We start from the raw sequence: 16,437 nt of genomic DNA, 5'->3' as shown, positions 1-16,437 counted from the left end.
TAAAAATAAGTATAAAAGACTTAAATGCACAGCCGAAAAACTGGTGAAAATATTTGCAACATATATTAGAGATAAAACTTATAAGGAATCTTAAAAACTGAGGGGATTTTTCCTCACCTACTTTGCCCTCTTTTCCTTCCATCAATCCCAAACAATTCAGACCCCTGTTTATTAGGTGAGGCAAAGCAACATAGGCATCCAAGAGGGACCATTGCAGCCTTGTGTGGGTGTCAGAGCCTATGCAGGACAAGGAGGCTGTCCTCTTGGGGGGTTAGCCCCACGTGGAGTAGGGAGAGAAGGGCATCCACATGGGGAAGGGGTGGTGGTAGAGATGGGAGAATGGTCACATACACACTGATAAAATCAAGAACTATGTTAAGGGTAATAGAAGCCAAATCTTGTTCAGAGAAACAATACTTTTTGATGAATGGATGTATATCTATATGTATGATGAGGAATAAGATATTTACATAGTTTCAAAGTACCTATCTACTAAAATAGGTATTAAGTATTGTACAAGGGGGAAAAGAATAGCATTACAATGAGGAAACCTGGCAGATACCACTTTACTCAGGTTGGTCAGATGATTAAAGTGAATGTCATTGGTAATGAGATAAATTGAAATCACCTGACAGGACAGCGGAAGACGAAGACAGCATCACTTCTGTGATACCCCTGCCCAAGGTATGTAATCAGAATCCCATCATGAGGCACACCCAAATGAGGGAAATTCTACAAAATAACTACCTTGCAGTCTTCATAGAGTGAAGATTATGAAAGTCAAGGAAGTAATGAGGAACTGTTCCAGACTGAGGGAAAGAAAATATTTGACAAGCAGATGGTGTTCGTGCTTCTGAACTGAATCCTTTTGCTCTAATAAAAGACATTTTGGGCACAGTTTTCTGATTCTGATGATTGTATTGTGATTATGTAAGAGAATGTCTTTGTAGGAAAAGTATTCAGGGGTCATGTGGGACAGGTCAGCAACTCACTCTGAAATGGTTCAGGAAAATTAGTTCTTTGTGCTGTATTTTCAATCCTTGTATAAATTAATGTTTGTTTCAAAGATTAAAAAAAGAGAGAAAATGGAGGGGAAAATATCTGGTAGGCAAATGAACAAAAGACATGAATAGACAATTCATTTAAAAATTTAAATAGATCTTAAAATATTTAAAAAATTCAGCATCACTGATAATTAGAGAAATGCAAATTAAAACTGCAATGAAATATTCTCATCTGTCATGAGAAGGTTGTGGCTGAGTGAAGAGATTGGCAAATCCCCACCTACCCTTCCCAAAAGCAAGTGTAAATGCCATTCTGTAAACAAAAGGAATCAGGAACCCTCGGCAATGTGACTGATTTCAGAGTTGGGGCGTATAAAGTACAAACAGCTCAGAAAGTGAAGTTGTGCCAGAGAATAAGGAAGTGGCTTAGAGAATGAATGGAACATGTCAAAAGGACACAGAAATTACCTTGAAGGGACTGACCAAAATGCAGACAATTTAAAAACAAGATAAGTAATTATAGTAATGGAATATAACCCATAGAATAAAATAAGTCATGAATAACTAAATGGAGAAGGAAAAATATTTCCTTAGAGTAAAATTCTATTTAATATATGTAGATAGATTGATGGGGTTAGAAAAACCACCATTTGGCAGCCACTAGTAATGGTTTCAAGCAAGAGTTTTCAGTGTTTGATAAAACTAGTTGCAAAATTATGATGGGAAACCTGGTATTATTATAGGCTCCAAGTATCTCCCCACAAGATACTTAACAATGACAAAGAGAAAAAGTAATTTTACAGTTACTGGCAAACATGGCCTTAAGCAAGAGATCAGGGTTAACACCCCAGTGACAGGACAAGCCACCATCGGGTGTGTACGTCCTAATAGTGGTCCACTGAGAAGAACAGTGTCATGCCTGTGGCTTCCTGTCAAAAATGTATAACCTGAATCTCAGCACGAATGTCAGACAAACTCAAACTGGCAAGTGTTCTACAAAAATAACTGGCCTGGACTTTTTTAAACTCTGAAAAACGAATGAAGAACTATTCCACAGTTAAAGGCGACATGACAGCTACATACATGGTATGATCCTGGATTTAACTCTGGATCAGAAAATAGTTTTTGTGCTCTAAAGAATACGAGTAGGGCAGTTAATGAAATCTGAAGATGGTCTGTAGATTATAGTATTGCATCAGTATTGAGTTTCCAGTTTTCATAATTGCACTGTGGTTATGCAAGGGCACATCAATGTTTTAGGAAATACACACTGAAGTATTTAGTAAAGATACATCATATTTACAACTTACCTTCAAGCATTTCAGGAATCTATATATATACATATACTCTCTCACACACATATATAAACATAAACAGATAATGATAAAGCAGATGTAAAATATTAACAGCTTAGAAAACAAGGTGTAGGTTATACAGAAATTCTTTGTACTATTTTTCTAAATCTCATTAAGTGATAAATTATTTCATAATTAAACTATTTTGTAAAACTTTTTTTAAAAGATCTGTGATTTTTTTTTTAAAAAAAAGCACTCCTGGCTGGGCGCAGTGGCTCACGCCTGTAATCCCAGCACTTTGGGAGGCTGAGGTGGGCGGATCACCAGGGGTCAGGAGTTTGAGACCAGTCTGGCCAACATGGTAAAACCCCGTCTCTAATAAAAATGCAAAAATTAGCTGGGCGTGGTGGCGGGCGCCTGTAATTTTAGCTACTTGGGAGGCTGAGGCAGGAGAATCCCCTTGAACCCAGGAGGCAGAGGTTGCAGTGAGCCGAGATCACACCATTGCACTCCAGCCTGGGCAACAAGAGCAAAAAACTGTCTCAAAAAACAAAACAAACAAACAAAAAACGCTCTGTCATGGTTTAGTTTTATTTTTGGTGCTACATAAAGTAATGATATGTCTTAATTTCATGCTGTCATATTCAATGAAATATGTATATTGTATTTTATGGAATGTATACTAGAAATACGCTATTAGGAACCAGTTTTATATTATATTTGTATCTTATATCTACTTTGTAACCTTGGGTGAGATACTTAACATGTCTAATCCGCAGTTTCAGCACATGAATAGTAGGTACATGTGTTGTAAGGTTGTGGAAAGTGTGAGATAAAAATTAAAACCTAGCAGATGTCTCAGCGCTTAGTAAATGTTCAATTTTGTATTTATATACAAGTGATATTTGTAAAATAACAAATTTAAGTCAAAGAAGCAGGATGTGCATTTGCTCTGCTGCCTTATATATCAAAGTGACATTCCAGAAAAGGAGGTGCTGCGCGTACTGGTATGTGGGTCCGTCGGGGAAAGTCTGATGGCTACTAGCTTTTAATAAGCTACACTGCCCTTAAGGTCAGAAATAATGTGAATAAGGCCCGTATGCAGTTTTTCTTCTTTCAAACAACAGTGTATATAAGGTTATAGTGTTTGAGCTGTTCAGATGCTGGATGGTTTAAGAAGGTAGATTTATTTCTGAGATGTGTTTCAGCAAAGAAGTATGATTTTCACATGGGTCTCCAAATAAGACAGCTAACGTTTGAAAGGATTTTAAGAATAAACATCATGTATCTGTTTTTTATTTATTTATTTATTTTTTTGCCAGGAAAAGGAACCTCTTCGCGTAATACCACTTAAAGAGGTTCATAAAGTCCAGGAATGTAAGCAAAGGTAAGGAACCACTCTGACTTGATGCCTGGTACAACTTATAAACACAGAGTAGTGCCTTAGTTTGAGTAATGTACTTACAGATTACATTTTTCCATATTAATTGTATTTATTTTTAACTCTTTATAGTTGAGATATGCTGGAATTTTCAAAACCCTTAGATTGAAGTATTGAACTGTTCTGTTCATTTGAAAACTAAAAATTAGGAAAGAATCCTTTATTTGTTTCTTTGAAAACTAAAAATACTGAAACAGCTTATTAATGGAAAGGAATAAATTTAATGTGAACAACTTATGGTTAGACCCTCAGATTTGACAAATTGATGTATTAATTTTAGTGTTTAAAAGATGCAGTAGAATAGAGCTTTACAAGAAAATGTGTTAACTGTGACAGTGTTTCACCAAACTGATTACTGAAAACTCTGAACTTTAAAGTTGCTTTATGAACTTTTTCTAAAAGTAAAACTACATAAAATATGTAAAATCTTACATGAAAATAAATGGGAAAAGATAATTTGGATTTGTCAAATCAGTACTTTACCTCCTTTATTTATTGACACATACTGGGTACTGGGTAAACAAATGAAAGAGAAACTGTCAAACAACTGCTATTTTACTATAATTGGATTTTTTTTTCATACAGTGACATAATGATGAGGGACAACCTCTTTGAAATTGTAACAACATCTCGAACTTTCTATGTCCAGGTAAGATACTTATTTGGCAATTAATAGATCCTCTTGACAAGAAATTAATAATTTTAGAGGTGAAATAAGCATAAATAAGCACTTGAGGTTAAAAAAATATGACAACTGTAATTTACCAGCTTAATAAAAGGATGCTATATATAGAGTTATTGGTGGGGTTATATGTTCAGGAAGTGGGAGTATTTGTTATGAATTAGTGAACTAGAACTAAGTATTTAGAGAAAGGGAAATGCTTTTAATTTAGATGTTAAGTGTGTACTTTCAAGTTGAATTATTTTTGCACATATTTTAGAATTTTGATTTTTCTATTATATCATTTTTTGGTAACCTTATTAAAAAAACCCATAGTAAAAGTAGACAGTAGATCCATATAGTTTTGCTAATACTAGGCATCCTGTATTTAAATTGTACTTTTCGCATACCTCATTGAATTATTTAAATGGAAAATTTTAAAAAACGATTTGGGCCGGGTATGGTGGCTCACACCTGTAGTCCCAGCACTTTGGGAGTCCAAGGCAGGCACATTGCTTGAGTCCAGGAGTTCGAGACCAGCCTGGGCAACATGGCAAAACCCCATCTCTACTAAAAATACAAACATTAGCCAGCTGTGGTGGTGCAGGCTTGTAATCCTAGCTACTTGGGAGGCTGAGACACAAGAATCGCTTGAACCCAGGAGGTGGAGGTTGCAGTGAGCTGAGATCGTGTTACTGCACTCCAGCCTAGGTGACAGAGACCCTGTCTCAAAAAAAAAAAAAAAAAAAAAAATCAAAGGATGATTTATTTTTGTTTTATTGAAGTTAAATATGCTTATTCCAGAAAACTTGGAAAATATAGAAAGATTTCAGAAAAATGTGGTTTATAAAACACTCAGTCCCACATTGAGGCAACCATTCTTATGATTTTGCTCCCTTTCTTAAGGTATATATTTTTATAGTAGGTGGGGTCATACTAAATATAGCGTTATATCCTATTTGTTTCTTATGTTGTTATTTTTTTCCCATGTCATTAAAAATTATCTGAAAACCTTTTAGAACTGCACCATACTCCACTGTATTGATGTTCCACTAGTAAATTGTTTCTGTATTACTCTGTTGCTGAACATTCATATGCATAGTTTTTGTACATTTATTGCAATAAACGATGTGATGAAAAACGTCTTTGTGCATTACTTTGCCTGAATTATTTAGGGTAAGTTTCTAGAGTGAGATTAACTATCAGAGCATGACCCTTTCTGTTTTGTCAAATTGATTTCTAGAATTGTATTTCCATTAGTAAGGAATGAAGTATACTCTACCTTTGGCTACTTTTAGTTTTTTTTTTTTTTTAAAGTCTTTATTAATATTACTTATTCAAAAATGTCCTGCATTTAAAATTTTTTCATATTTCTAGATTCGAGAAGTATAAGGGATTCTAGAATCTAGAAACAAGAGGCAGTATATCTGCAGCCCGCTTGGGGCCTTATTTACATAGTAAGGTTTAAAATTCACATTGAAAGCCAGACCTATCTGTCAATACTTGTTGTAGGCTTTAGGGTACTACTAGAAATTATTTCCAGAAAAATAATATGTAAAAGAATGTCAGAATTTTAAAAAATTACACAACTACATAAATATTCTTGTAGCGGATTCAGACAGTGTAGCAGTAGATAGAGTGAAATAAGAAGGGTTTTTCTTTGCCTTCCTCCTCTCCTTGTTTTCTCTCTGGAGGTATTCATTATTGACGCCTTTTGATGGGTCTGATCTTGACATTGAAATGCTCAATTTATGTCTCTGCATAGTTAAGACCTAGCAAAACCTGGTTTTAAAAAATGATTTCTAAATTTTTTTGGAAACAGTTGCCTTAGAGTGATTTTATTGATGACAGTATTTAAGTTACCAAAATAAATACATTGGCTTTATAGAAGTGGAAGGTGATTTTGAGGAAAAATTGTTTGAATGAGTTCTTTTTTCCTTTAGGCTGATAGCCCTGAAGAGATGCACAGTTGGATTAAAGCAGTCTCTGGCGCCATTGTAGCCCAGCGGGGGCCCGGCAGATCCGCATCTTCTGTAGGTTTCCTGCCCTCTGGGGTGATACTCCCTTGGGTGCCCCCCATCCTGTTAAATTGTTTTCCTTCCTCTCTCCCAATCCACCTGGTTTCTTTCTTTATTGAGATTTATTTGCATGTTGACTTTTATACCAATTGAACTTGCAAAAAATAATGCATTTTTAATTTAATGCTTCGTTGTAGTGTTACGTATACATAACTTTCTGTGCATTGTATTGTGTTAAATGCACAAGCAGGGCAACTAAAGAATAAACATTTCCTTGCTTTGTTTTAGGAGTTCTTACTTGTCAGTAGCTCTAGATTTGGCATAATTTGACAGATTCTTAGTATAATGTGTGGCCTGATCATGTAAGACTTTTAGTTACACAGTTTTGTGAACATCTCAATTTCCTCTTTACTTCCTCTGATTTCAGTTCAGGTTTTTTTGTTTTGTTTTGTTTTTTACCTTTGGCTTAACCATGCCATACGATCACTGAGCAGCTGGGGCCTTAAATGCAGTTCAGTGCTCCCAGTGTTTCCATTTCATGTTTTAATTCTCATCTTAAAACCTGCTTTAAAAGCCTGCTTCTGAAAACTACCATAATTATCTTTGTGGTAGTATGGTAATAAAATTGAAATGCAACTAAACATTCTGCTCAGAAATATTTTTTAAAAGATTTTTCTTGTATTCAAGTACATAAGAATTAGATTTGCCTTTGGAATACTTTGGCCACTGATCTCAGATCTGAAAATTTAAAGTATCTTAAAATGTAGCACTGCCATCTGCAGAAAGTAGTCTCATATGTAGCCTGATAGCCTTTATTATCTAGATTTACTATGATATATATGCTAGATACTTACACTTTTAATATTTTTTTCTGATAGTATAATAATACTGCCTTTTATTTTCTGGTAGTGATAACTACAGATAATAGAAATCAATGTTTCTGATTTCTTAATTGTCATTCTCTTTATATCCTTTTTGAAATATCTAAGAAGTCACTTTCATAGATGTTCATTTTGTAACTGCCTGTATTTTATGTGACTTTTTCAGCAGTCAAGTATGAGACTCTCTGCAAAAACAATGTCTGTTGGGAAGAGGAAAAGTTGGAGAAGGATGTTTGTGTTTTGTGCTTTGTGGTGGGGGCAAATTGGACTATCTAGCTATGACTGTCAGCAGAACTTTCTCTTTTCCTCCCTCTACCCAGTATAGGTTAACTCTAATCTTAGCTTTGCACTGTGTTCCAGATGCGGCAGGCCAGAAGGCTGTCGAACCCTTGTATACAGAGGTATACATCAAGAGCTGGTGAATGCAGCACGTATGTGGGCTCTCACGCAAACGTGCCTTCTTAGTGGAGGGCCCAGACTTACTCACTACTTACAACTGATCATAGAAAGTTGAGTTAACCAAACTGCCTTTTGCAGTTATCATAACTGATTTTGTCAATACTAACGCAAACTGTTTCACTGTAGTCATCAGGTTGGATATGTGTATTTAAAAATAAAAATAAAACATACAACTTTACTAACAGAAAGAGACATTAACATATAAAAATTAATACTCAACTGCTGCAAGTTTCAATTTCTATATTTTATGTATTTAAAAAATTTTAAGATATACTATGAAATGCACCATTGTTCTAATAATATATGCAAACTAATGCATGCATATGCATTGGATAAACTATACATTACTATAGTTTGCATGGCATTTAAAAATTTCTGAAATTTAGCCATTAATAGGACTCTGTAGTGTTTTGGTAATTTGTAGCACTTTGATTTCAAAGGCACTGGTATCATAAATGAATATAATATACTAGTACATAGCAATGTATTTAGAATGGTCATATTTAAGGATATCTTCAGATTTGATCTAGTTAGAAGCATATTGAAATTAACATTCACAACTGATAATTATTTCACCACAGTTTAAAATATGATAAATGTGTACCCTTTGTTACCTTTAAAATATTAAGCCATATGAATATGTGACCTATTCAGAACTAAAATTAAGTATAAAATGAAAAGACTGTGTTATTATTGGTTGCAGTGAAATTCAGGGAAGTAAAAACTAAGTCTTAACGGCAAAATAATGTTTGAAAGATGTTGATTCGTCCTTAATAAAGAAATATGGCCTTTCATTGTTATAGGCTGTATTTTCATTTTTTTTTCATTCTAAAATATGTGGGATAATTCCTAGTGTTGACTGAGAATATACTCTTAAATAAAATGATACAGCTGGGAGGTTCTCTTTTAAACACAGTTCAGTTGCAGCTGGAACACTATATTTCAGTTTAGGTTGGCTGAATCTTCAAAGTGTCATAGGCTGCCAAATTCGGCTTTGGTGACGGAACTGGTTTCCTCGTGGAAATGGTTTTTGGCTATCATTGCTTTAAACTCACCTCTAAAAATGCATTGCTTTGGGAAAGAACTTGCACATTTATGCTGCATGGCTTCTGCTGCTGCCTTGTGTGTGTGTGTGTGTGTGTGTGTTCTGTTTGTTTTTCAGAGAATCAGGTCTCACGCTGAGTTACTAACCTGGTCATTAGTGATTGACTGTGTCTGACTGCCACTCCTTTTTGCAGGAGCATCCCCCCGGTCCTTCAGAATCCAAACACGCTTTCCGTCCTGCCAACGCAGCCGCCACCACCTCACATTCCACAGCCTCTCGCAGCAACTCTTTGGTCTCAGCCTTTACCATGGAGAAGCGAGGATTTTATGAATCTCTTGCCAAGGTCAAGCCAGGGAACTTCAAGGTCCAGACTGTCTCTCCAAGAGAACCAGCTTCCAAAGTGACTGAACAAGCTCTGTTAAAACCTCAAAGTAAAAATGGCCCTCAGGAAAAAGATTGTGACCTGGTAGACTTGGATGACGCGAGCCTTCCGGTCAGTGACGTGTGAGGCAGAAGTGCACAGAGCCTGCCTGCCTCTGCTGTCCTCAGTTTCCTTTCATGAGGCTTCTAGCCAAAGATGGTAAAGGGGAAAACGGTTTTTAGTGCGTATATTATACTGCCTCTTAGGTGTACTCTTTATAAGCTGGTAAACCAAGAATCTAGGGAGTGGCCAAACTAAATATAATTTCTTTAAAAAAGAAAGAAAAAGGAAAAATCCAAAATATCTCAGTACTATCTGTCTGAAGCATTGCGTGTTCTCATTCGGGTGGTCACAATGTATGTGTAATATTTTTTTCCTAGTGATTTTGACAGTTTAAATGTTTAACAACTTAAAACATTAAAAATGCTTATTAATAACTTTGGTCATTTAAAAAATGCTACAATGACTTCCTATTAAAGGTTCAATATTTACACATTCTTATTGGTCAATATTACCACATGAAATATTGCCAAACCAAGATACCTAAACTCATGATGTTTGTGGTGCTGTAAAATTTATACAACAATGTGGATGATTTTGAAATTATAACCATTTTTGATGCCCTGAATCTTGAGGTGACTTATTTTGCATGGAGGATATTATTAGACCAACAGTAAGGGTTGTGGGTTGTATCAGCATAGAGAAAAGAAGAAAACTAGAATTCAAACAACTGTGTCTTAGACATTTGTTTGAAAAAGCTTCATCAGGCCTTGGAGCAGTCAGTGCTTTATTCAGCAAAAATTATTTGGTAGGAAATTTTTGGGAGATCTGATTTTCTTATCAAAGTTTTGTAAATAGTTCTTATTTCTATATTTGGATTGGTGAAAGACCTCAAGTTTATATGTAAAGACATAACTGCCCTTAGTCATGAAATTGTTGTGACCTCTACTTTTTGTCACTAATAGCCTATATTCAAGTGCCTGTGTTTTTTCATCTTGTTTAGGAATGTTTTGAGATTAATGTGCTTAAAAGTCCTATGTGACTGGTTTTAAACATTGGGATAAAATTAATTTTCAGTAGAATAGTTTAATGTGTTAAATAAGATAGCATTTTATGTTAGAGATACCAGAATGCTGGTATTCTACTACCTGTGCAATATATTTGTTTTAAAAAACAAATTCGAGAATACATTTAATCATAGGGATATAGATAAAAGCACCTCTCTAAAGAATCTTTAGTTTCTGGTGTTGAATTATAGACCAGTTTGAGTAAGTACCGTTTGGTTTTTGTTTTGAGACGGACTCTTGCTCTGTTACCCAGGCTGGAGTGCAACGGTGTAATCTCAGCTCACTACAACCTCCGCCTCCTGGGTTCAAACAATTCTCCTGCCTCAGCTTCCCGAGTAGCTAGGATTACAAGTGCATGCCATCACACCTGGCTAATTTTTGTATTTTAGTAGAGATGGGGTTTCACCGTGTTGGCCAGGCTGGTCTCGAACTCCTGACCTCAGGTGATCCACCTGTCTCAGCCTCCCAAAGAGATGGGATTACAGACGTGAGCCACCGCACCCGACCCATAAGTACCGTGTTTGAGGTTCAGTCTTAAACATTTGCTTTAAGAAAACAGTCTTGAATTTCATATGCTGCTATTTTTATATTTTGCCATTTTACAGTACTGTTTTGTTTTGAATTCATACATATCACTGAAAATTTCTCGTTTTCACTTTCTTAGATGACTTCTTGTCTGAGACAGAGAAAAAATTTCCTACTACAGCAGTGGGGTCCAGAGGTTAAGATATATTAGAATTATACAGTATCGGTTTAAAAATCTGTATGCATAAAGAATGCACCACTCAACTTTTTTATTCATAAGCTAATATTTTTTTAAAGTTATATTAGGATTTTTTCTCTTTTGCAGCTACATTTGAAAGTGATAGCGTAAAGAGATTTTAATAAGTTATCACTTTTTCTGCTGATATATTCATTATAATGGCTTTTTTGAAAGTTCCTTTTTCATGAACACACCCGAGAAATCTTAAATATAGACACTTTGCAATATTTCTAATGCTGTTTAATTTTGGTACAGCTTCCACATTGCATGTTCATTTTAGCACATTTTGGTATTTGCAATTTGATATATTTCATGGTGGCAAAATATTAGCTCTATTTTGGGACATTTAAAAATAGAACTATCCTTGTTCAATAGCATAGGAAAATGTTCTTGTGATTGTCAGGGTCTCCTAATATTTATCTCAATTCTTTTATAAGTCTATGGAAACTATTTAATTATTTTCAAACGTACACACTTTTCTTGTAAATATGTCACATCTGAGTTCAAAAAAAAAATACTTTTAATACCTTAATATTTGCTGCATTTTTTTCCTGTATATATAACATGTCTTCTTTCAGAATGGGAATATATGTGTGCCTCCCAACATTTACTGTTAAAGTCTGTTATCTTTATATGTCAAACTGGTTGAACACTGTACTGACTTGAGAATAAACTGCACAGAGTTTATTCTGACTTATTTCTCATTTTGTTTGGTTCAGCCCATGTGTGAACAAGTAAATACAATGATTAGGGATGTGTTTGGTTAATTGACTTCAGTTTACATATTTAAGGACTGAGTAATTATTTGGTCATCTTTGCAAGAATAAGAAACTTCAGATCTGTGAATTCTTAAGGCATCCCTTCATGTGAAATTATAGAAGGAAAAATGATTTTTTTTTGATAGGGGAAAGAAGTTGCTTATTTTTCTTAATTAAAAACATGTTTTCAAAAGCAAAATTATCATATGTTAGCCTCAGAGCATCGTGTGAATCATCTGGGCTGCTTACAGTGCTCCGTGATTATTTAGACGGCATGATGTAAGGCGGAAAGCAGAGGGCATCTTAATCTCCGCATGGGCAGTTGAGATGCACTCAGAAAACTGCCAGGCGTTAGAGGCTGCTCCTTGCAAATGTTGCCTATTGGTGATAAATGTTACACGTCTGTTGCAGTGAACACCATATACAGGGCCTAGTGCAGTGCTTGGTGCACAGGTAAAGCTTAAATATTTCTCTAGTGAGGACAAGGCATTAATGTAGAATGTGTGAACATTAGAGAAAAGTATATGCCTGTTTGTTAAATCATACTTTTGAAATTCTGGAATATTCTTTCCTTAAAGCAACTTGCCTTCAATAATTCGAGATACCTTCTTTTGCTTGTTGTGTCCAATCCATTGTCAGATCCTGCTGCTTTTCCCTGGCATGTTCATACCTTGTCCTCTGAAATTTAGCCAGCAATGACTTTGAACCAGTATCTCTGCTCACCTATTTATGTCCTGTTGGGGCTCTCCTGGACTACCCTATTTCTGTCATTGTGCAGGTTAGGTATCAAAGTAGACATCTTCATCTGTTGCTTTTTCCTGAAAACCTGAATGACATCTTAAAGATGAACTAGGCCAAGCCCCCACCATCAGTGCTAACTGAGATAGATTGAGACCCCAGAAAGGAGGAGGATTTGCCTGGCCCATGGGGCACATTAGCAACGAAGCTGTAACTGTTGGCTTCTCACTGTACTTGGGAGCATCATTAGGATCTATGCTCAGGGTGTAGCTAGAGTAATCCAGCCACATATACCAGGTTGCTTCCTAATAACCTATGGCATTCCGCACCTCCTCTCCAAAACACATTGGCTTAGTGTTTGTTTTTTTTTCTTAGTCTCTTTTTCTGAAGGCCATTTGTTGTGTGAAATGCTTTATTCGTCTTAGACCCTCAGATCTCTGTTGAGTCAAGTGACTTGTGACTGTCTAGCCATGCAACAGCAGCGTATGTACTTCCTGTGTGTGTTCTAATATGCTGCTTCTACAAATGGATGGAACACATTTGCCCTAGAATGCAAGGACCTTGAGGTTTGTGTCCACGTTTCACCTGTTAGGTTTTCTATAGTTCCGTTAGACCATGGATATGTTTATGTTTGGTACCCCTTTATTGCAGCATGTTCAGCACTTTCAAAAAGGGGAGCATTTAGTATTTGGTTCTATTTAGGAAGAGCTTTTAATTATTTCCAAGAACTTATCTAGGTTTAGCAAATGAGGTTTTAATTTTTTAGTATGACCTACCTATTTTTCTAAAAGATTATTTTCTTACCAAAAGTGCCATTGCATGTGTAAGCCATGTTTTCTTGTTCACGCCAGCCATGGGAGGTGCTGATAGCCTGGGTAACAATTTCAGTCATACTTGTCCAGGAGCCCGCTTCCTTGAAAGTGACTGATGTTCCAGTGTTCCTTTCTTTCCCATTTTGTCTTGGACACCTGATTGTTACCATGGTGTTTGTCCACTGCTGCTATAGTCTTGTTGATGCTGCTCCAAGTAAGTAGCTGTGTTTTATGGTTATGTAAGTTTTATTTAAAGCTTATTCCTGGACAGATTTTGTCCGTTTTTGAAAATATCTAACTAATTTGACTAGTAGAATTAGGCTAACAATACATGGTTCAAGCAAAAATACTGCCTTTTGTAATGACAGTTTCTTCTTGCCTAGTGTCTCATTGGTCTGCATATAATGGCTGTCTTAGACCTGGCGTCCTGGTGTCTGTCTTCAACTCTAGTTCTGCCGTATGTGACTTTAGGCAAGTGTCTGTGTTTTAGAACTTAACTTTCTATGTTATATAAAATGGAATTGGATAAAAGCTATCTCTGTCTTGGTAATTATTATTAACTGATGCAACTTATTTTTTTTCCTTTGAAAAGTATTTTTAATGTTTTTATCCTAAACCCAAAATAAGGGAAAGTTGTAAACATTTTTGCTTTAACAAAAAGGAAATCCCTTTCTTAGCTTTTCTTTCACTTCTAGTTGCAGTTCAGGAATTTTCTGTAAGTAGTGCTTGTACCTTTATCAAAAGTTCTGTTAACAGTTGGTGAGGCAAGAAATATTTGTATCAAAAAGCAAAGATATGACTAGCTTAATACCAAGTCTCTGTGTTTAGAAGTTTATATAGGATTTGTATATGTTATCTATTTTTTAAATGATTAAATTGTATGTTTTAAACCTCAAGTAAGACACACATTGAAAATATTGCTGAATTGAGACTAGCATTTACAATTTTGATTGATGAAATCTGTATTTTTGGATACATTTAATGGTGCCTTACTGTAGTATATTCATGTGGTAACAGCGCCACCTTCTGGTTATATCATTGCTAAATTTAAAATTTGGTAATTTGGAGTCTGTTTATTGCCTCCATCATAGGAAATTAGAGAAGATATGTGATTGCCTAGGATAGTTTTGAAATTAATACAAAAGTTAAACCAACATTTAAAAATTATAATTTTTTTTATATATAAATGACTGCAGGTTCACGTGTAGTCGTAAGAATTAAAACTTTCCGAACTTTCAAAATGGGGAATATTTAGTATTGGGTCCTATTTGGAAAGAGCTTTAATTATTTCCAAGAACTTACCTGGGTTTAGAAAATGAAGTTTTGGTTTTTTAATTATGTCCTGTCAGTTTCTATTTCTGTAAGAATAATGTTGACCCACACGCCTGTAGTCCCAGCTATTCAGGAAGCTGAGGCATTGGAACACTTGAGCTTAGGGGTTTGAGATCAGCCTGGGCAAAATAATGAGACACCATCTCAAAAAGAAAGAAAAGGAAAAGATATTGTGTACCCTTTACTCAGTTTTCCCCCAACAATGTCTTGAAAAACTAATACAGTATTATAGCCAGGATACTGACACTGATACAGCCAAGATGCAGCACAGTTCCATCATCACAAAGGCCCCTTTGTTTTCCTTTTTATAGTCACATCCTTCTCCTATTCTACAGGCTTGGAAACCGACTTAGCCACTTGTCCAGAGTCACATTAGACTTGAAATGTATCTTTCTGATACCAAAGTTTGGGCTCTTAATATACTACTTCTACTGCCTCAGTAGAAGTCTTACTTCCAGATTACTAAATGAGTTGAATTCAATCTGTTTTCAACATTTCTAGAACTATACTATTTCAAATGACAGATTATTTATACATACCTTTAAATTTAACATTTGAGAATCAATAGGTAAGTATCAAACTACAACTTCCCGGAAATTTCAAGCCCTGACATTCGATAAATAAGGTTGCCAGAATAAATAGTAAGTAACAGATTAAAATAGCTTTAAGATGCTGGATTCTTGCTTTAGAAATAGCTATAGGGCCTGGTTATAAAGATCATCACTTGGTGTAGGCTAACAGGTTTTTACCATGTGGAGAAGCTTTGACCTGTTGGAGTTGGGTCAATCGGTGTCTTCAGTGGACAACATGCAGCACACAGGAGGCCTAAGAAGACGACAAAGATGTCCGCAAGGAATCTGCCAAAATATAAAGTAATATGTGATAAAATCTAGCATGGAAAACTACATGTCAGAGACTGAGATGGCCCATGGGTGATGATGGTGTGGGTAAGATAAGTGTTGTGATGGAGAGGGCCTTTTGGGGGGTCCCATAAGAGAAAGAAGTACTTCTAAGTAAAAACCATGTGACTATAAATTTCTAAATGTTGAATCAGGGGTCCAAAGTGATGGAGAAAGTTTAAATTGTTCTCTTAAGGCTCCATTGCCTCTTTCCCTCCCAAACTGTAGTATGTGTATCTCTCATGCACGTTTTCTTTAGCGGGGAGGAAAGGAGGAGATGTAGGGAATTTTCCATTGTCAGGAATTTACAACAGCCTTTTTATTTTTATTTATTTATTTATTTTTGAGACAGAGTCTCGCTCTGTCGCCCAGGCTGGAGTGCAGTGGCGCGATCTTGGCTCACTGCAAGCTCCACCTCCCAGGTTCACGCCATTCTCCTGCCTCAGCCTCCTGAGCAGCTGGGGCAACAGGCACCCGCCACCACACCCAGCTAATTTTTTTTGTATTTTTAGTAGAGACGGGGTTTCACCATGTTAGCCAGGATGGTCTCTATCTCCTGACCTCATGATCCGCCCGCCTCGGCCTCCTAAAGTGCTGGGATTACAGGTGTAAGCCACTGCGCCCGGCCTTTTTTTGTCTGTTTGGGGTTTTTTTTGCCTGTCTTTGGTACCTTATCTGGATCAGATATGGCAAGTGAAAGGAAGGGAAGAATTAAGGGTAATGACAAGGTTTTTGGCCCCAACAACTAGATGCCATGAACTGAGGTAGCAAAGATTGCAGGTAGAGCAGGTTTGATGGAAAAGATGATTGCAGTATTGGTCGCAGTATTGAATGTTAGGGTTG

The 16,437-nt window shown here is 36.0% G+C and overlaps 1 protein-coding gene across 17 annotated transcripts in view; it reads left to right on the top strand.

Annotated features, from left to right (window-relative positions):
* LOC105469837 (pleckstrin homology domain containing A1) overlaps positions 1-11,742 on the top strand; it is a 55,840-nt gene extending 44,098 nt beyond the window's left edge. For 8 of the 17 annotated variants that reach the window (XM_071068978.1, XM_071068983.1, XM_071068984.1 and 5 more), the window contains 6 exons: positions 3,622-3,686; positions 4,326-4,389; positions 6,345-6,434; positions 7,467-7,531; positions 7,661-7,809; positions 8,998-9,258. In XM_071068978.1, the coding sequence (XP_070925079.1) occupies positions 3,622-3,686; positions 4,326-4,389; positions 6,345-6,434; positions 7,467-7,531; positions 7,661-7,809; positions 8,998-9,134 (570 nt within the window). In that variant the 3' untranslated portion in view covers positions 9,135-9,258. Of the gene's footprint in view, positions 1-3,621; positions 3,687-4,325; positions 4,390-6,344; positions 6,435-7,466; positions 7,553-7,660; positions 7,810-8,997 lie in introns of those variants that run through there. The other 9 variants (XM_011721426.3, XM_071068985.1, XM_071068992.1 and 6 more) reach the window with 7 other exon arrangements.
* Positions 11,743-16,437: the final 4,695 nt, after the last annotated feature.

This window comes from Macaca nemestrina, chromosome 9 (genome assembly GCF_043159975.1).
Source record: "Macaca nemestrina isolate mMacNem1 chromosome 9, mMacNem.hap1, whole genome shotgun sequence".
Classification (NCBI taxonomy): Eukaryota; Metazoa; Chordata; class Mammalia; order Primates; family Cercopithecidae; genus Macaca; species Macaca nemestrina.
Note: the sequence above shows the minus strand (reverse complement) of the source record. Positions and strands in the feature narration are given on the sequence as shown.